Source organism: Phyllobates terribilis, unplaced genomic scaffold (assembly GCF_046119375.1).
Source record: "Phyllobates terribilis strain yellow unplaced genomic scaffold, ASM4611937v1 Scaffold_1__5_contigs__length_1240528914, whole genome shotgun sequence".
NCBI lineage: Eukaryota > Metazoa > Chordata > Amphibia > Anura > Dendrobatidae > Phyllobates > Phyllobates terribilis.
In genome coordinates, this window is record NW_027362761.1 from 1,025,594,679 (window position 1) to 1,025,615,704 (window position 21,026).

Genomic DNA, 21,026 nt, shown 5'->3' on the forward strand with positions numbered 1-21,026 from the left:
TTCTGCTTCTGGTAAGCAAAAGCTTGAACCCATGAATAGTATACTGTGTATTGTATGAAAAATAATCCTGATTAATATAAAGAGTTGAAATAATAACTTATTATTAGACTTTAGATACTAACATTTTCCAATAATAAATATTTAATGCCACACATTATACAGAAATAGACACTTCCCTAAGTATGGTAAAACTTAAGGCAATTTCAGATTTTTTTTTTGCAATTTAATTGTAGTAAATTGAATATGGAATTTCCAGAATTTTCTGTTCACATGTGTCATGAATTCTGTTTTCAGAGGATCCATATTGAATATGACTGATATTTTTTTGTACAACATCCTAGTTACTGATCCCAACCAAAAATTGGTGCAATAGCTGAAGCTACTTGGGGGTGTCTATATGTGGCGTATTATCGTGAACCCCTCCACTTGAGTCAAAGGGACATTAAACCACCTAATAAAAGAAATCTCATCCCCTCCATATAGAGATCTTCTTAAAGGATGTTTTAGTGGGTATAACGGCACTAATTAATTCATCTGATGCCCTGTAAACCCTCCCAAGTATCTGGAAATTACCTTATAAGAGATCTAACTTTTCATTTCTTGTTCTTCATTTTTCAACTCTCGCGCTTTTTTTTGCTGATTGTTAGGAATATGAACATACAGTGGAAAAAAATGTTGTATATGGTTTTAGGAAACAAAAAGCCGCATTGCATGTCCTTTTCATAAAGGGAATGTGCCATCAGAAAATTATTGTGTTTATCCGGCTTGGACTGGCCCAAAGGAGAACAGGAGAATCCTCCGGTGGGCCCTTGTGAAAGAGTGGGTCACTACCCTCTTATACTTGAATCACTATGTACAGACAAAGACAGCATCTCATTCATTTAACAATCTACCTAGTTCATTGTTATATAAATGTGGATTGAGGATAATGTCACATTTACATGTAATTGAAGAGTGGGGACCTGCAGTTGATTACTGGTGGTCTCTTGGCAACCCAGTCTAACCCTGGTGTTGATTGAGGGAAGAATTTTTGGATATGGAGGGTTATGACATCTTTTGAGCCATCTATAAACACCGGCAATCTAATTAACATCTGCAATGGTGATCTGCGCAGCAAAGGTATCTTTTAAAATATCTAAGGCTGGGTTCACATGCGGCTAGTGCTGCATCCTCAGTCCCATTTATCAGAAACGCTGAATGGAAACTGATGGGGGAACTAATGACATTGTTTGCAATGCTATTGTTTCCAATTTTCTTACCCATCAGTTTTTGCACCTCGCAGACAGGTACAGGTGCCAGTCCAGTGGCCTGATCACAATGTAACTTTGGATTTTAGCCTTGGACTATCAACTGGGGGGAAATGTTAAAAAGACTGATAGCAAATGGTGCATTTTTGCATTAACTTTGCCATCAGTTCTAATTCAGACTGATTCAATGGATATATGTGAACCCAGCCAAGGTGTATTACCAATGCTGGAGATAGTTTAGAAATCTAACGCCAGACTTCCTTTCAAGTTTTGTAATAAACAATTAACTAATTAACTTTCATAGTTTAAACAATAAAATAAAATGAAATAAAATAAAATATTCCAGAATGTTGGTGTGCCCTTGAGAAAGTTTTAAAGCTGCAATATTTAAAAAAAAAAACATATAATTTCTTTCCTACAGACTTATCGAAGTTGTGAAATTAAAATGAAACACTGTTTTCCACTGGCTATGCCATAAAAGTGTAATTGGTAGACACTAGCTACCAATTCGCAGATGAAGTGGTGCACATGCAGGCAAACTCACTATTAAGACTTCTGAGAACATTTCTAATGCTTCCATATGTAAAATCTAAATGGTTTTAATGTCAGAAATCAATAAATCAATGATAGTAAGCCAATGTCCAGGCAATTAAAATTAAGACCTACTGAATCTGTTATACAGAAGGTATAATAAATGAGATAAAATGTAATAGATTTTTACAATTTAAATTATCTTTAAGAGATTGTGTCTCGTCTAGGGAATGTGTTCGATGAAACCTTTCAGTATGAAACAGGATTCAGATAAATTCCTGAAATAAGAAGAGTTTATGAGTTTATCTGTATGCTTTCAAAATATCATGACTATCTTTGAGTTTTTTGGAAGAGCAGTTACCAAACAAACTGATTCAATTTTATTATTAAGCATTGTCTCCCTGTCCTACCAAAGTTAAACGTTAATGAAACACAGTTCAAGTACAAATCATGATGGTACGGTCTGATCACTGATCTTCTGACCTAATTTTCACAGTCACTTAAACATATGTAAGGTCAGACAGTACATCATGATCTGAACTTGGACCAAGTGTCATGAAATCTAAATTTAGCTTTATTCATGGAAGTTTGGGTGTTCATAGTGTTTAAAAATCAATGAATATATTTAATAATTATAATTTAGGAAGCACTCCTATCCAAATATTTTATCCTCTTAATATAATACATTGCAGTCATCATATTATATAGCAATGTGCACTTACAATTGCTCATTTTGCCCTTCTACCCAGCTAATTCTTCTCTTTTCCATTAGGTCTATGACATCACGTGATGCAACACAGTGCATACTGACTAACAGCCGATCAGGCCCAACCCACGGCAGGATCTGATCACCTGAGAGATATGGCAGACAAGTGAGCCTTTGTCAGACCTCCCTGTTGCCCTAACAGACATTGGCACCCTGTTATCAAGCTGCTTGGGTGCCCATCGGCTGACAAAAGGAGCGATCTCTTTTTGCCACATTCCTCACATGCTGCTTTCACTACTGACAGTGGCATATAAAGGGTTAAAGTGTTGAGTTCGGCACTATGTCCTGTCTCACCACTTGCACCTGTGTGTGTAACAGCTGGCTCCTGCTGCAAAGAGCATGGATACACCTCTTATGCCCATTCCATCTCTTTGACGGTGATACATTAGATTGCAGTAAATCACATGCAATCTTGACATACCGCTACGCCATTTTTTGGGAAGGGGTTAAAGAAGTCAGTAATATGTATACATGTTCCTTGGGTCTTAATAACTTATATAGACAGGTTGACAAAATTATTAGGACAAGCGGATGCACGAAAACTATGCTAAAACGCAGATCAAGAATATGATGTAAGAACAATGCAATCTGTTCTAAAGTTAACGACAGTCTTTAAAACTTCCCATTGTCAATTACGTTTCTGACAGTACTTTAACAATGAATTTTATTCTATAAATTGCTTTAGTAGGAGTTGCTCTGCTCTACACAGAATTGACTATAATTGATGTTCACTTGTAACACAATGTGATCAGATTAAATATCACCTCTCCAATATTAAAATGTTCACTAATGATCAGTTTTTCTTTTTTTTTCAGTTTCTGCTATGATCTTATTATACAGTTTAGGTCAGCAGGTTACAGATTGAATGAAATTAATGGATTCTGATGCAATGTGATGCCAGTTTGTCTTCTCTAACTCTATTTTTACTTTTAGTATTAAAGTAGTAGCATATGAAAATAAATTAAATCACAGTAAACCTTCAATACAACACCAGTGGAGTCACTAGAAATCACCAGTTCTAATAAAAGTTGATTTTATTGACCTTTTATTATAAATACAATGAATGACAATAAAAATAGTCCATAATAATGGAATTCACAATAAACGTGTTTCATTAGCAAGTTACAAAAATTACATTAATTATATCCAAGTAGGAAAAAAAACAACTATTATGTGTGCACCAGTATAAATATCATATGATTCATATAGAAAAGCAGACTTTATAAGTGTGAACATAAGTGTACATGACAATGAAAGTTACTGCTGCTATATACAGTAAATAAATTGTGTGGCTGGGTGCCGAATTTCATCTACTATAGGAAAAGGACCATTATTGCTATTTTTGGGGAACATTTATTAGCTGCACCTGCACTCATTGTATACCTATGCATTCAGATATTCTTTTCTCTATGAATTATATGATATTTATACTGATAAGCTAGAAAAGTTGTTATTTTCATAGTAGGATATTAGTGAGTAATGTAATGTTTGTAACTTGTTAATGACCCCCTGTATCATGAATTCCTTTATTACTGTCATTTATTGTATTTTTAATTAGAGCGCCATATACAGTCATTTTTTATGTGAATTGAGGTTTGACTCCACTGGGGTTGTATTGTAGGTTGCTGTCCATGGAGTATTCTACGGGTTACTGTTAATATACAAGTAAAGAGGACTTGTTAAACTTTCTCATGCTTCTACCCAAGTTATTCCTTGTTAATAGAGTGATAAATATATAACTGTAAAGTCTCATTTGTATTTAAACACTTATGTTGAGGTCATTTAAACTGTGTCTTTACTCTACTGTCACCACTGGGAATGTGTTCTAAAAAAAAAAAAGGTTTTGTCCATATAGTGGGGAGAAAAAGGGCAAAAAAAAAGCATAAATAAAACAATTGTGAGAAAGTAGCTAAAAGTTCTGTTTTGGTGTGGCTCATAACCATATCAGAGTGAGCGGTTGTTTCTCAGTATTTTGCACCTGTGCTGCCTCCGCCTGCTGCATTGTGTAGTGCTTTGGTTTTGTGACTTGATGTAGGTAATTAAAGCTGCTTTTTTCTGTGATGTTTTTTCATAACCATACCAGAAACAAAGTGAAAAACATTGCAAAACAAAATACATGTAAAGCAAAGTCTGCATATTTTTTAGTTAATTTAAGTTTCTGAGCAGAAGCAGTGATTTGAACACTGAAGGTATGATTTTTATAGGGGCTAAATCCATACAAGGCTATGTGCTTAGTTTGTACAGTTAGTTTGGGCTGATGGACAAACTTTAAGGTTCCCTTCCCATACTTTTTTCACTAATCTTGTGTGTAGTATAGTATAAGTGCTTTGAAATACTTACTATTCACTGTCTTCTCCAGTTTCAAACACTGCCTTTTGGTTACTTAACCTCATATCATTCCATTCTAAGCAGCCCAAAAAGCGGTTTATGTGTGTACTGGAAGTAGCTTTATCCATGTAAGCCTATGGAAAAACTCACTCTGGATCTCATAGACTTACATTGGGAAAGTAGCGCCGCCTTACACAGTAGACACTACAGGGGCTTGCAGAGCTAAAGAACATTCAAGTCTAGAAGAGGACTGGAGCAGTGCTGAAAACTGGAGAAAACAGCAATTTGCAAGTGTTTTAAAATACTTATACTACATATAAGTTTAGATAGTATTAAGGAAAAAAATGTGGAGAGAGCTTCTGTAAACCTCCCATATGCCATTGATAGCTGTCTCAGAAACATGACAGTTATCTTTCCTTATAACCCCATACACATGCCAGTTCTTCCAAGCACTACATGGATGAGGGAAAGACTCTGGTGGTAGCTTTTCTCCCATGAGAACAAATGGATCAGGTGTTGGAATTCAAACTGACCGATCCTTATTCTCCCCTGACATTATCAGGAGGCTTCCATACTTTATACATTAGATGGTCGGCCGATCCTGCCAAAACGAGCAGATTAAGCCAACTGTTATCTAATGTATGTGCGCCTTTAAGGCTGACTTCAAACTTGCATGTTTAGCAGTATATTTTTATTTGCTTTGCAACTCATCTAAAGTAATCAATAAAACTAATTGACATCAATTTGCAGTTGATTAATTTTCAATTATTGTTCAATAGATCTGAATAATAATTACAAAAAGAGTTCAGAAACTGGCTGAGAATAACTAATGAAATCTTAAGCATTCAAGCATCAATTTGCATTTAATGGAAGTCAATAAGATTGGTAGAATCTGAACAGAATCTTTATACTGTGGGAAAAATGCATGGAACAGGCCTGTCATGTTAAGATAAAGATAAAACTGTATACAGGTGACATTTCTTGTAAACAATAGACTAAGCTTATTTTCCTTTTAACACTTGAAAAATTCTAATTTAATTTAGTTTTGTGAAATCATTATGCTATGTAAATATACTTGGAATGATAAGAATAATATTAAGCAAGGATAATTACAATGAAATATTTCTTGCTGATGAATTGGTGATTATGAGACTGCAGCTACTCTGTGCTTTCTCTGCATGCATTGCTTAAATCTACCTACTTAAAGCAGATTTAATTACTTTGTTACATTTTATACCAAATTCCATTTATTCCATTATATCTTTGATTGCTATTGTGCTAATTATAATGTTCTAGCTTAATCTAGTAGATTGCATACATATTTGGCTTTGAACAGAGAAATTTATAAGAGGCTATTACATTGTTCTGTTATTTTTGGAATGTTTCTGTAAAACTATTGTTCTGCTTCTGGTAAGCAAAAGCTTGAACCCATGAATAGTATACTGTGTATTGTATGAAAAATAATCCTGATTAATATAAAGAGTTGAAATAATAACTTATTATTAGACTTTAGATACTAACATTTTCCAATAATAAATATTTAATGCCACACATTATACAGAAATAGACACTTCCCTAAGTATGGTAAAACTTAAGGCAATTTCAGATTTTTTTTTTGCAATTTAATTGTAGTAAATTGAATATGGAATTTCCAGAATTTTCTGTTCACATGTGTCATGAATTCTGTTTTCAGAGGATCCATATTGAATATGACTGATATTTTTTTGTACAACATCCTAGTTACTGATCCCAACCAAAAATTGGTGCAATAGCTGAAGCTACTTGGGGGTGTCTATATGTGGCGTATTATCGTGAACCCCTCCACTTGAGTCAAAGGGACATTAAACCACCTAATAAAAGAAATCTCATCCCCTCCATATAGAGATCTTCTTAAAGGATGTTTTAGTGGGTATAACGGCACTAATTAATTCATCTGATGCCCTGTAAACCCTCCCAAGTATCTGGAAATTACCTTATAAGAGATCTAACTTTTCATTTCTTGTTCTTCATTTTTCAACTCTCGCGCTTTTTTTTGCTGATTGTTAGGAATATGAACATACAGCGGAAAAAAATGTTGTATATGGTTTTAGGAAACAAAAAGTCGCATTGCATGTCCTTTTCATGAAGGGAATGTGCCATCAGAAAATTATTGTGTTTATCCGGCTTGGACTGGCCCAAAGGAGAACAGGAGAATCCTCCGGTGGGCCCATGTGAAAGAGTGGGTCACTACCCTCTTATACTTGAATCACTATGTACAGACAAAGACAGCATCTCATTCATTTAACAATCTACCTAGTTCATTGTTATATAAATGTGTGATTGAGGATAATGTCACATTTACATGTAATTGAAGAGTGGGGACCTGCAGTTGATTACTGGTGGTCTCTTGGCAACCCAGTCTAACCCTGGTGTTGATTGAGGGAAGAATTTTTGGATATGGAGGGTTATGACATCTTTTGAGTCATCTATAAACACCGGCAATCTAATTAACATCTGCAATGGTGATCTGCGCAGCAAAGGTATCTTTTAAAATATCTAAGGCTGGGTTCACATGTGGCTAGTGCTGCATCCTCAGTCCCATTTATCAGAAACGCTGAATGGAAACTGATGGGGGAACTAATGACATTGTTTGCAATGCTATTGTTTCCAATTTTCTTACCCATAGGTTTTTGCACCTCGCAGACAGGTACAGGTGCCAGTCCAGTGGCCTGATCACAATGTAACTTTGGATTTTAGCCTTGGACTATCAACTGGGGGGAAATGTTAAAAAGACTGATAGCAAATGGTGCATTTTTGCATTAACTTTGCCATCAGTTCTAATTCAGGCTGATTCAATGGATATATGTGAACCCAGCCAAGGTGTATTACCAATGCTGGAGATAGTTTAGAAATCTAACGCCAGACTTCCTTTCAATTTTTGTAATAAACAATTAACTAATTAACTTTCATAGTTTAAACAATAAAATAAAATTAAATAAAATAAAATATTCCAGAATGTTGGTGTGCCCTTGAGAAAGTTTTAAAGCTGCAATATTTAAAAAAAAAAACATATAATTTCTTTCCTACAGACTTATCGAAGTTGTGAAATTAAAATGAAACACTGTTTTCCACTGGCTATGCCATAAAAGTGTAATTGGTAGACACTAGCTACCAATTTGCAGATGAAGTGGTGCACATGCAGGCAAACTCACTATTAAGACTTCTGAGAACATTTCTAATGCTTCCATATGTAAAATCTAAATGGTTTTAATGTCAGAAATCAATAAATCAATGATAGTAAGCCAATGTCCAGGCAATTAAAATTAAGACCTACTGAATCTATTATACAGAAGGTATAATAAATGAGATAAAATGTAATAGATTTTTACAATTTAAATTATCTTTAAGAGATTGTGTCTCGTCTAGGGAATGTGTTTGATGAAACCTTTCAGTATGAAACAGGATTCAGATAAATTCCTGAAATAAGAAGAGTTTATGAGTTTATCTGTATGCTTTCAAAATATCATGACTATCTTTGAGTTTTTTGGAAGAGCAGTTACCAAACAAACTGATTCAATTTTATTATTAAGCATTGTCTCCCTGTCCTACCAAAGTTAAACGTCAATGAAACACAGTTCAAGTACAAATCATGATGGTACGGTCTGATCACTGATCTTCTGACCTAATTTTCACAGTCACTTAAACATATGTAAGGTCAGACAGTACATCATGATCTGAACTTGGACCAAGTGTCATGAAATCTAAATTTAGCTTTATTCATGGAAGTTTGGGTGTTCATAGTGTTTAAAAATCAATGTATATATTTAATAATTATAATTTAGGAAGCACTCCTATCCAAATATTTTATCCTCTTAATATAATACATTGCAGTCATCATATTATATAGCAATGTGCACTTACAATTGCTCATTTTGCCCTTCTACCCAGCTAATTCTTCTCTTTTCCATTAGGTCTATGACATCACGTGATTAAAAACAGACTAGTTAAACCCTTCTAAGCTGTATGCAGAAAGAGGAGGTCAATTTTCCCTGCATGAGTCATCACCGCAAAAGTCCCTGGCAGGGGGGGAGGAATGGAGCAGCTGGGTCAGGATTTGAAGGGGAAGATGACTCATGCAGGGAGCTTCCTGTTTCTACATAGAGCTTAAAGGGATTCAGCTAGTCAGCTTTTAATCACCTGATGTCATAGACCTAATGGTTAACAGAAGAATTAACTGAGTAGAAGGCAAAATGAGCAATTGTAAGCATACAGTGCTATATAATATGATGACTGCAATATATTACGGGAATAAAAACTTTAATTTATTTTTATACCTGTCACAAAGTGACCTAGTAAAACATACCTATACAGCATAAGCAACAAACTTAAAAAAATATCTGCACAGTAGAGGTAAAGTGAAATTGTACCCTATACACCGGTCACAGACAGAGAAAAAACTTACGTTCAATGAGATGTGTCTGTAGGCTGCTCGCCTTTGCCTTCCCAAGCACATAACAGATTTTTTTCTATACAAAGAAGTATAAACTTAGTACCAGGTTTCCTTTAACATATTAGCGATTCCCTGAACATTTTGTTATTATGCAGAAAGCATTGTTTGGCCTTTAAATAATGCATCTACCTGCAGGTGAAATCTGTCATGCTTAGTATGAGTATGACTGTAGCTTTCTCAAGTGAAATGCTCTTCTTATCCTCCCAGGTGATAGTTGTCATTCACTTTAATAGAAATGTCAGGTTGACCTTTTATTTTCCATACTTAAAAAAAAATATTTGATTTATTTTGCATAAAACTTTTTCTTGTATAATGAAAGCTATACTTCTGTTAACAATGCCACATTTGTATCTTCGTATGATTGCAGAGATTGTTCAGTTAATCCTTCCCGAAGATCTGACACTGAGCTTTACCACAGTAACAGTTGGACAAAGCGTTGTATTGATCTGTGGGATACAAGGAAATATGAGGCCTCCTATTAAATGGAAACGTAACAATGTTATCTTGAACACCTTGGACTTAGAAGACATCAATGTAAGTTGGGAATTATTTATTTTTTCTTCCAATATTTCTCCATCATTTTATTTAGGCTGGACTAAATATATATATTAGTTGTGTCTGGCTATTTTTTTTTCTAATGCCTGACTCAACTGATGACTTGTTTTGCATCTGTTTCATTGGTTCTGATAATAAAATGTGGCTTGTGGTGTTTTACTGTCTAGAGATATCCAGCAATACAACTGATATAGTTGATGTCAAAACTGCTCCTAAAAAATATTAGGATCGATTTTGTCGTTAGTTTGACTTATGAATTTCTGTACCATTCCATGGGGAAACAAAACTAAATTATGTGTTTCTTTTGATCTAAAAAAAGATATACAGGAAAATGGATTTCCAAAACTTGATGTATGGTGGAAGTTAAGAAATGAATAAAGTAGGAAAAGATAATAATTGGATATTTCATTATTTGTAAGTAGATAACTGCCCATTCTGGACTGACCATTTGTTATTATCACAGTATTTAGCACCCACTGCTCAATTGGGCAAATTGTTATTAGTAGTAATTTTATTATTATTTATTTATTTTTAGTGCACCATCGATTCCATGGTGCTTTACATAAGGGGTTACATACAAAATGCAAATATAAATTTAAGTCAAGAAACTAAAAATGACTGGTATAGGAAGCCTTGTGGGTTTACAGTGGGTCCGGAAAGTATTCAGACCCCTTTAAATTTTTCACTCTTTGTTTCATTGCAGCCATTTGGTAAATTCTAAAAAGTTAATTTTTTTTCTCATTAAAGTACACGCTGCACCCCATCTTGACTGAAAAAAAACAGAAATGTAGACATTTTTGCAAATTTATTAAAAAAAAAAAACTGAAATATCACATAGTCATAAGTATTCAGACCCTTTGCTCAGTATTGAGTAGAAGCACCCTTTTGAGCTAGTACAACCATGAATCTTCTTGGGAATGATGCAACAAGTTTTTCACACCTGGATTTGGGGATCCTCTGCCATTCTTCCTTGCAGATCCTCTCCAGTTCCATCAGGTTGGATGGTGAACGTTGGTGGACAGCCATTTTCAGGTCTTTACAGAGATGCTCAATTGGGATTAGGTCAGGCTCTGGCTGGGCCAGTCAAGAATGGTCACAGAGTTGTTCTGAAGCCACTCCTTTGTTATTTTAGCTGTGTGCTTAGGGTCATTGTCTTGTTGGAAGGTGAACCTTCGGCCAAGTCTGAGGTCCAGAGCACTCTGGAAGAGGTTTTCATCCAGGATATTTTTGTACTTGGCCGCATTCATGTTTCCTTCAATTGCAACCAGTTGTCCTGTCCCTGCAGCTGAAAAACACCCCCATAGCATGATGCTGCCACCACCATGTTTCACTGTTGGGATTTTATTGGGCAGGTGATGAGCAGTGCCTGGTTTTCTCCACACATACCGCTTAGAATTATCACTAAAAAGTTATATCTTTGTCTCATCAGACCAGAGAATCTTATTTCTCATAGTCTGGGAGTCCTTCATGTGTTTTTGAGCTAACTCTATGCAGGCTTTCATATGTCTTGCACTGAGGAGAGGCTTCCATCGGGCCACTCTGCCATAAAGGCCTGACGGGTGTAGGGCTGCAGTGATAGTTGACTTTGTGGAACTTTTGTTATGTTCTGTAACTTAGAACTAAGAAATAGGAGGGGAAAGCTGTCCCTGCACTGAGACTCAGCTTAACCCTATGCTGGGGTGGGTGCCCTATTCTTTATGAATAGCCTCACCGAAACTCCTGCACTGAACTCAAACTAAGACCTGTAGGAAAGGGAAAGGGGTCCCTAAAAGATCTAAGGACTGGGAGCAAAAGCAGGAGACCTCCTACAGAAAAGTTAGTTGCAGAAATGAAAATTAAAGGAAACACAACTGGTGGAACAAGTCCCAGGATAACAATAGTCCAAAGCAAGAAGAACTAAACCAGGCTACTTAGCCAGAGCACGAGCGTTAATACACTGATGTCCAGCAGGGAATGGGGGCCAGGTGCTGGGTAATAAAGAGTGCAGAGATCACGTGACCAAGAAACCCAGCACCAAAGCAAAATACTAGAAGCCAGCAAACCACAACAAGATGGCCGATAGTAAAACAACATAGATTCTAACAGTACCTCCCCTTTTATGAGGATCCTCCGGATCCTACAGGCCGATCCATACCAGGAAATCTCCTGTGAAAAGCCTTAATTAGCCTTGAGGCCGAGACGTCCTCAGCCTTCACCCAGGAATTATCCTTGGGGCCGAAACCTCTCCAGGACACAAGATACTGTAATCTTCCTCTATGCCACCTGGAATCCAAAATGCGAGAAATCGCAAATTCACCATCCTCATCAACAGGTGGAGCAGTAGGCTTCGCCTGCTTATCAGGCGTGTGCACCTTCTTAAGTAACTACACATGAAACACAGAATTAATCCTCCAGGACGAGGGAATGCCCAACCTCACCGCTGCCGAGTTGACAATCTGAACCACTTTGAAAGGACCCACAAATTTAGGCCCCAGTTTTTTAGAAGGAATTTTCAAACGAAGATTCCTAGAGGACAACCAAACCATATCCCCAACAGCAAACAAGGACTGTTAGCCTCTTTAAGGTTCAGGCATACATTGGTCCAAACCCTCTTCAAATCACCAGAAAAATTGTCCTCCTCCGGTACAGCAGCCCCAACTTTGGAAAATGGACCAAAAGATGGATACCTGCCACTTCAACAAAAAAAAAGAGAACAACCAGCCGAGGAAGAAGTATGATTATTAAGGGCAAACTCTGCAAGTGGTAGAAATTCTGACCACATTTCCTGATTATCTGCCCCAAAACATCTCAAAAACTGCTCGGCATCCTGGTTCTTCCTTTCAGTCTGTCCGTTGGACTCTGGATTATACCCCGACGAGAATGACAAATGAATTTTCAATCTGTCACAAAAAGCACGCCAAAAGAGAGCTACAAACTGTGGTCCTCTATCAGAAGCAATGTCCGAGGGAACACCATGGAGCCTGACAATCTCCTTCACAAAAGCCTTAGCAAGAGTCTTGGTGCAAGGTAACTTATTGAACGGAACCAGATGACACATTTTACTAAACTGGTCCACAACAACCCAGATGACAGAAAAACCCACCGATAAAGGCAGATCGGTGATAAAATCCATGGCAAGGTGCGTTCATGGCAAACTAGATACTTCCAAGGGGCATAGCAACCCCGCAGCCGGAGCGTGAGAGGCCTTTGACCTAGCGCACACAGAACACTGACGCACCCACTTGATGACTTCCCTTTGCCACCCTGGCCTCCAGAAACACTGACCAATAGACTTCCTAGTTTCTGAAATCCCTGGGTGACTCGCCAACCGAGACTCATGACATTCAACAAACAATGCTCTAATCAAGGCTCTAGGCACAAACAATTTACCATACGGAGTGTTAGTTGGTGCTGCACTCTAAGCTCCTAGGATGCTATTCTCCAACTCAGAATCTAATGCGACCACCACCACCCCTCTCTGCAAAATACACTCCTCCCTCTCAGCATTCACCACTTGAGAGAAACTACGAGACAAAGAGTCAGCCTTAACATTCTTTGTACCCGGGACAAAGGTTACCGAAAAATTGAACCGGGCAAAAAACAGTGCCCACCTAGCATGACGGGCATTCAAATGTTTGGCTGCATCCAGATAAATCAAATTCTTATGATCAGTGAAAACCTGTATAGGATGTCGTGCCCCCTCCAAAAAATGTCGCTAATGCTCGAACGCGAGTTTAACAGCCAACAACTCATGATTCCCAACATCATAGTTGAGCTCTGTCTCAGAAATTTTTTTTGAAAAGAAAGCACAGGGATGCACCCCATCCTCACCCTCTTGGGACAGAACTGCCCCTACGCCTATAGATGAGGCATCCACCTCAACCAAAAATGGCTTGGTCTCCTCCATCTGGATAAGAACAGGAGCAGAGCTGAACCTCTTCTTGAGATACTCAAAAGCTTCAATAGCCTCATTGGACCATTGGACTGTATTAGCACCCTTCTTGGTGAGATCAGTAATGGGTTTAGCGATGACAGAGAAATTCTTTATGAATTTCCTGTAATAATTGGCAAACCTCAAAAACCTCTGTACGGACTTCAAACCCTCAGGCCTCAGCCACTCCAACACAGCATGAACTTTCACCAGGTCCATCTCAAAACCATCACAAGAGACAAAGTAACCCAAAAACCGAATTTTCTGGACAGCAAACTGACACTTCTCCAATTTAGCAAAGAGTGTGTTATCTCTCAGAATCTGAAGAACTTTGCTGAGTCTCTGCCAATGAGACTAAAAATCCAATGAATAAATCAAAATGTCATCCAGATAAACAATAACACTCTTACCGATCATTGGTCTCAGAATGTCGTTGATGCCTAAAAGGCATCACCAAACACTCAAAATGTCTTTCCGGGGTGTTAAAAGCTGTCTTCCATTCATCTACTTCCTTCACCCGCAGCAAATTATATGCCCCACGAAGGTCAATCTTAGAAAACCATTTAGCTACGGTCAATTGGTTAAACAAATCCGGAATAAGTGGTAACGGGTAAGGATTGCGCACAGTGATCTTATTAATCTCCCAAAAATGCAGACATGGCCTAAGACCCCCATCCTTCTTTTTGACAAAAGAGAACCCAACCGCCACAGGAGACTTAGAGGGTCTTATGTGACCTGCAGCTAAACTAGTCTGAAGGTACTCCTTCAAAGCCTCCCTCTCGTGAATTGTCAGATTAAACAACCGGCTCTTAGGGACCTTAGCATCAAGGACGAAGTCAATAGTGCAATCGTAATCTCTATGAGGTGGTAAAGCTTTCGACTCCACCTCCGAAAAAACCCTCCAAAAATCCTGAATGGGTTCAGGTAAGTCCCTCTTCACAACAGCCGCAATGTGTACACTTGTCATAACACCCCTGACCACAGGATCTTATGGAACCAGACGACCAGTCCAGCAAAGGATTTTGCAATTTTAACCAGGGCAACCCCAGGATGAATGGGGAAGGCAACTTAGCAAGTACAAATAAGTCAATCTGCTCCTGATGTTCCATATTTATAGTAAGCGGAAACCCAGTGACCTTTCGAAGAATGCTCCCATGCTCCAGGGGAGTATTCTCAATCGCCACCACAGGAAAAGGAGACGACAAAGGTTCAGAATCAAACTTATGCTTTTCAAGAAATTGTTGATCAATCAAATTAAGTGCAGAACCACAATCCACCATAACCTGAAACTCAATAAAACAACCCTGACAGGTGGTATAACCAGGAAAAAACACCCCAGCAGAACGTAAAAACGCAATGCGAATGGGAGTGTTATTTCTACTGACCATTTTTTTTTCTTTCCCTAAGTGAACCTCACATTGCTTTAAGAAATGATCAGCCTTACCGCAATACAAGCAAAGTCTCTCAGAGAACCTCCTGTCCCTCTCCCTGGAACGGGATGACATTGCCCCAACCTGCATAGGTTCCCCAGTATCAGCAGATATATCGTGAGAAACAGAATCCAACAATACAGGAAACTTCTCCTCATTCTGTCTTGCCCTCAACATTCTATCCACACGGATAGCTAACTGCATGGCAACTTGCAGAGTATGAGGTGCAGGGAATGCAATGAGCAAATCTCTAACCCTTTCACTTAAGTCTGCCAGAAACTGAAACTTGAGTGCAGGGTCATTCCACCTGACCTCTGCAGACCATCGTCTGAACAGGGTGCGATAACTCTCAACATCAAGAGAACCCTATTTGAGACTTCTGAGCTCTGCCTCAGCTGATGCAACCCGATCAGGATCATCATATAGCAAACCCATGTCATCAAAAAATGCCTGCCTCCACAGACCTCACACTATGATTATCAGGAGACAAGGAAAATGCCCAGATTTGAGGTTCCTTACGCAATAGAGACATAATTCCTACACGCTGTAGTTCACTACCAGAAGATCTAGGTCTGAGCCAAAAATACAACAAGCAAGCAGTTTTAAAGGAAAGAAAATCCTGTCATTTTCCCTAGAAACACACAGGTAATACTACCTTAGGTTCTTCATAGCGTTCTGCCGGGTATTTACTCACGAACTGCTGAAGATTGGCAACCTCCAGAGTCAGCCCTTGCAAGCGATGAGCAACCTCCTGGATGGTACACATACTGAAGAAAATCCAGGAAGAGGAGAGGAGAAGAAAAAAAACAAAACAAAACAAAACAAAAACCTCTTTTTTTTTTTTTTTTAACGCAGCTGTACATACTGTTATGTTCTGCAACTTAGAACAAAGGAATAGGAAGGGAAAGCTGTCCCTGCACTGAGACTCAGCTTAACCCTACACTGGGGTGGGTGCCCTATTCCTTATGAATAGCCCCACCGAAACTCCTGCACTGAACTCAAACAAAGACCTGTAGGAAAGGGAAAGGGGTCCCTAAAAGATCTAAGGACTGGGAGCAAAAGCAGGAGACCTCCTAACAGAAAAGTTAGTTGCAGAAACGAAAATTAAAGGAATCAAAACTGGTGGAACAAGAAGTCCCAGGATAACAATAGTCCAAAGCAAGAAGAGCTAAACCAGGCTACTTATCCAGAGCACGAGCGTTAATACACTGATGTCCAGCAGGGAATGGGGGCCAGGTGCTTGGTAATAAAGAGTGCAGAGATCACGTGACTAAGAAACCCAGCACCAAAGCAAAAGACTAGAAGCCAGCAAACCACAACAAGATGGCCAATAGTAAAACAACATAGATTCTAACAACTTTCTCCCATCTCCCTACTGCATCTCTGGAACTCAGCCACAGTGATCTTGGGGGTCTTCATTACCTCTCTCACCAAGGCTCTTCTCCCACAATTTCTCAGTTTGGCTGGATAGCCAGGTCTAGGAAGACTTCTGGTGGTCCCAAACTTCTTCCATTTAAGGATTATGGAGGCCAATGTGCTCTTAGGAATAGTGTTGAGCCACCCCCGTAGTGTTCGAGTTCGGTTCGGTTCGTCGAACACCAGTATGTTCGCCGAACTGTTCGTCGAACTGTTCGTCGAACACCTTCGAACACCGTTAAAAGCAATGGCAGGCAAACAAAAACACATAGAAACACATAGAAAACACCTTCAAAGGTGTCCAAAAACTGACAAACTGCTCAGAAGACACAACTAACACAAGGAAAAGTGACAAGTACATATAGTCATGCGAAAAGAAAAGAGGTGGAGGAGTAAAAGGAGGGGGGACACAGATATAGGCATGTCATGCCCTTCTAAAACCAAAAAAGTGCGAAGCTGACACGGCCAGTCCGTTCCTGCCCGTGCGACCTCCGTGTCACCGGGTTTGTGTCAGAGCCACGGTGGACCCTGACGGCCAGCCCCCCTCTCCCAATACTGGTGCCTGTCCGCTGGTGGGTCGAGCGAGCTCCCCTGCGGTGGAGGCAGGTCTAATCTTTTTAATTTTAATTGTCTCTCTAATTTGAATGAGTACACTTTAAATCCTTTTACAAGGATCTATTAGACGGCAAGTCTCGTGCCAGCAGTCGTGTAATTCCAGCTCCAGTAGAGTCCACTAAAGCTGCTGCAGTTAAAAAGCTTTTATAAGAATCGAGCTTGGCGGTCCACCGCAAGGCGTCCTACCGCCAGTCCCAGCCCCTGTGTCTTGGGCTTGGGGTGCCTCCCCGATGCTCTTCACTGAGTGTCCCGGGGGACCGAAGCATTTCCATTGAAAAAATTAAGTGTCCAAACTACAGGTGGTGTAGCTTGCTTAACAGCTGGGATAATCTGCTGACGAGCAGACACTGCTACTAGGCACAAAGTATTTCCTGGGCTAGATGCAGTTAAAAATTTGTAATTAGATAATCTTGTTGGATGCTGAGAAAGCATTCCATAGAGTCTCCTTCTCTTAAAAATCTTGGGGTAGGGGTCTAGGGGACCTTTTTATAGGCAAAATCATGGCCCTGTATCGCAATACGTCACCTAGGCTGAAGATAAATGGAACATTTTCATCACCTTTCATAATCACAAATGGGACTAGGCAGGGATGTCTTCTGTCCCCTCTCTTATACATCCTAGTGACGGAGCACCTGCTCTCATCAATTTGCCATTACCCCAATATTAGGTGGATTGAGGTGGGAGGCACCGAGTACAAGTGCTCTGCATTTGCTGATGATCTCCTAGTATATATCACTCAATCACATATATCCATCTCTGCTGTTATGGCTGAAATAGATCACTTTGTTACATGGTCAAATTTTAAAATCAATGCAGTGAAGTCTGAGGCCCTCGATGTCTCCCTCCCCAAATCCATACAGGATTCCATCCAGTCCAACTTTCCCTTTGCCTGGCCCTCACAGGGTATGTTATCTTAATTTTGGGCCCTTTATTGAACAATTCCATACAGACCACGGTTGGTAAGTTAGAAATGTAAGATTCACTGCGTGAACCACTGGTGTTTTGTGGAAAAGCACATGTACACTGTGTTCCAAATTATTATGCAAAAAGTGTTTAGGAGTGATAAGGTAAGAATTTTTTTGCTTGTCAGTTAAACTCATTGATGGTGATGTGTGTCAGGGCTCTTTATATCATTAAGCAATTGCAGACACCTGTGCTAATTAGTTTGGCAGGTGTGTCCAATGAAAGGCAAGACTACTTAAGAAGGCTGTCCCACATTATTAAGCAGCCTACATTTTCTGCCAAAAAGGTTAAAGAAAAAGGATGTGTCGGCTGCTGAGAATCAACGAATTGTGGAGTGTTTAGGTCAAGGCATGACTACAATCAACATTGCCAAGACACTTCATCCTGATCATCGCACAATCAAGAAGTATGTAGCTGATTCACAGTACACACGTGTGCGTGCTGATAAGGGAAAATTGAGGACTCTTTCCTACAGGCAATTACGTCAGGTTAAAAGAGCAGCGGCAAAAAAGCCTTGTCATAGCAGCAGACAAGTTTTTGAAGCTGCTGGTGCCTCCAACGTCCCCCGAACAACAAGATGCAGGGTCCTTCAGAGGTTTGCAGCTGTGTGTAAGCCATCCTGTCGACCTCCTCTATTCACTGTACACAGCAGAAACGGCTCCAGTGGGCCAAACAATACATGAAGACTGACTTCAAAACTGTTTTGTTCACCGATGAGTGCCGTGCAACGCTCGATGGTCCAGATGGATGGAGTGGAGGATGGCTGGTTGATGGACACCCCAGGCAAACATTGCTACGGCGCCAACAAGGAGGAGGTAGAGTAATGTTTTGGGCTGGAATCATGGGGAGAGAGATTTTCAGCCCCTTTAGGATCCCTGAAGGGGTAAAGATGAACTCCATAATGTATGTGGAGTTTCTCAAACAGCACTTCCTGCCATGGTTCAAGAAGAAGAACCGTGTATTCCGCAGCAAGATCATTTTCATGCATGATAATGCACCGTCTCATGCTGCACATAACACATCTGCATCTCTGGCTGATATGGGCATAAAAGGGGACAAACTTATGGTGTGACCCCTATGCTCCCCTGACATCAACCCCATTGAGAACCTCTGGAGCATCATCAAAAGGAGTGTCTATGATGGCGGGAGGCAGTTCACATCTAAGCAACAGCTCTGGGAGGGTATTCTGTCCTCATGCAAAACAATTGAAGCAGAAACCATCCAAAACCTGACAAATTCAATGGACGAGAGAGTTCAGAAGCCCATTTCGAACAAGGGGTCCTATGTGCATATGTAATATCACCTAGAATAAAGTTTTGAGTTGAAAACTGTGATTTCAGTTTCTAATAACCTGCTAATGCTTATAATTTCAAAAATGACCATTGTTTTGCTCTTTTATTAAAATGAAAAGGTTGATCGAAGAGTGTGGGGGATCTAAGAGTGTGGCAACCCAGTAGTCAGGATTATTTTGAATTCTGACAATCTGAAGGTCATGTTGCAGGTAATGCAACAAGAAGGCACTCATGTGTCTTGCGCATCAATAAGCCCCAAAATTATTTTCTGGGCTAGATGCAGCTAAAAATTATTATTAATTTGAAAGCTGGTGGAGTTTAGTATAGATGGCCTAATAGAATCAGTACTGCACACTGCTACAAGGCCCAAATTATTTTCCAGCCAAGATACAGATAAACATGATTAGTAATTTTAAATCTGGTGGAGTTTAGTATAGATGGCCTAATAGAATCAGTAATGCACACTGCTACAAGGCCCAAATTATTTTCCAGCCAAGATACAGATAAACATGATTAGTAATTTGAAAGCTTAAAACGGTTGGTGAGGTGATTTTAACAAATCATCCAGCTTTTACTCTCCCCAGGATGACACAGGGGTAGAAAAGTCATTTCGGATCCATGATTTGTTCATCTTTATGAACGTGAGTCTGTCTACATTATCAGTGGAGAGACGCGTCTGCACACCACCAGCAGCGCTGAACACACGTTCAGACAGAACGCTGGCTGCGGGGCATGACAAGATCTCCAAGACGTAAGTGGCGAGCTCCGGCCATTTATCCAGATTGGAAGCCCAAAAAGAGCAAGGGTCCAGTGACACAGTCATGGCTTCAATGTTTACTTGGAGATACTCCTGTACCATCGTCTCTAGGCATTGACTATGTGTCAGACTTCTTGTCTCCTGCGGCATTGCAAAGGATGGGCTAAAAAAGTGGTGAAATGATTCCGCAAAATTGATGTTACCAGCAGATAATGTGTTTCTGTTACGTTTTGAGTGCTGAACACTCAACGGTCCACGGTTGGCAAATTGGAACTGTGAGATTCACTACGTGCACCACTAGTGTTTTGTGGAAAAGCACATGAAAGATTCTGCAACAGTCTCTGCTGATACTCCTGCATACGTGCATCTCTTTCTATGGCAGGAATAATTTCTGCAAATTTACAGTGTGGCAACCCAGTAGTCAGGATTATTGCTAATTCTCACAATTCGAGGGTCATGTTGCAGGTAGTTCAGCAAGAAGGCACTCATGTGTCTTGCGCATCTAGGAGCACCAAGTCCCTGTTGTGTTGGTGGTGAGGTAATAATCATGCTTCCTTCCTCTGCCCTCTCCCCCCAACTTCGCACAACGGAAATATGATCAAGGTCTCCCTCATCTGATGAGTCTTCCATCAGTTCATCCTCCACTTCTTCCTGGGCTCCTGCACCTTCCTCACAAGTTTGGCTGCTACCATGCGCCCTGGTAAAACCATCTCCCCCACCCTCACAT

The 21,026-nt window shown here is 39.5% G+C and overlaps 1 protein-coding gene across 2 annotated transcripts in view; it reads left to right on the plus strand.

Moving 5' to 3' along the window:
- FSTL5 (follistatin like 5) overlaps window positions 1-21,026 on the plus strand; it is a 1,189,778-nt gene that overhangs the window by 713,650 nt on the left and 455,102 nt on the right. For both annotated transcript variants that reach the window (XM_073644479.1, XM_073644487.1), the window contains one exon: window positions 9,729-9,895. In XM_073644479.1, the coding sequence (XP_073500580.1) occupies window positions 9,729-9,895 (167 nt within the window). The remainder of the gene's footprint in view (window positions 1-9,728; window positions 9,896-21,026) is intronic.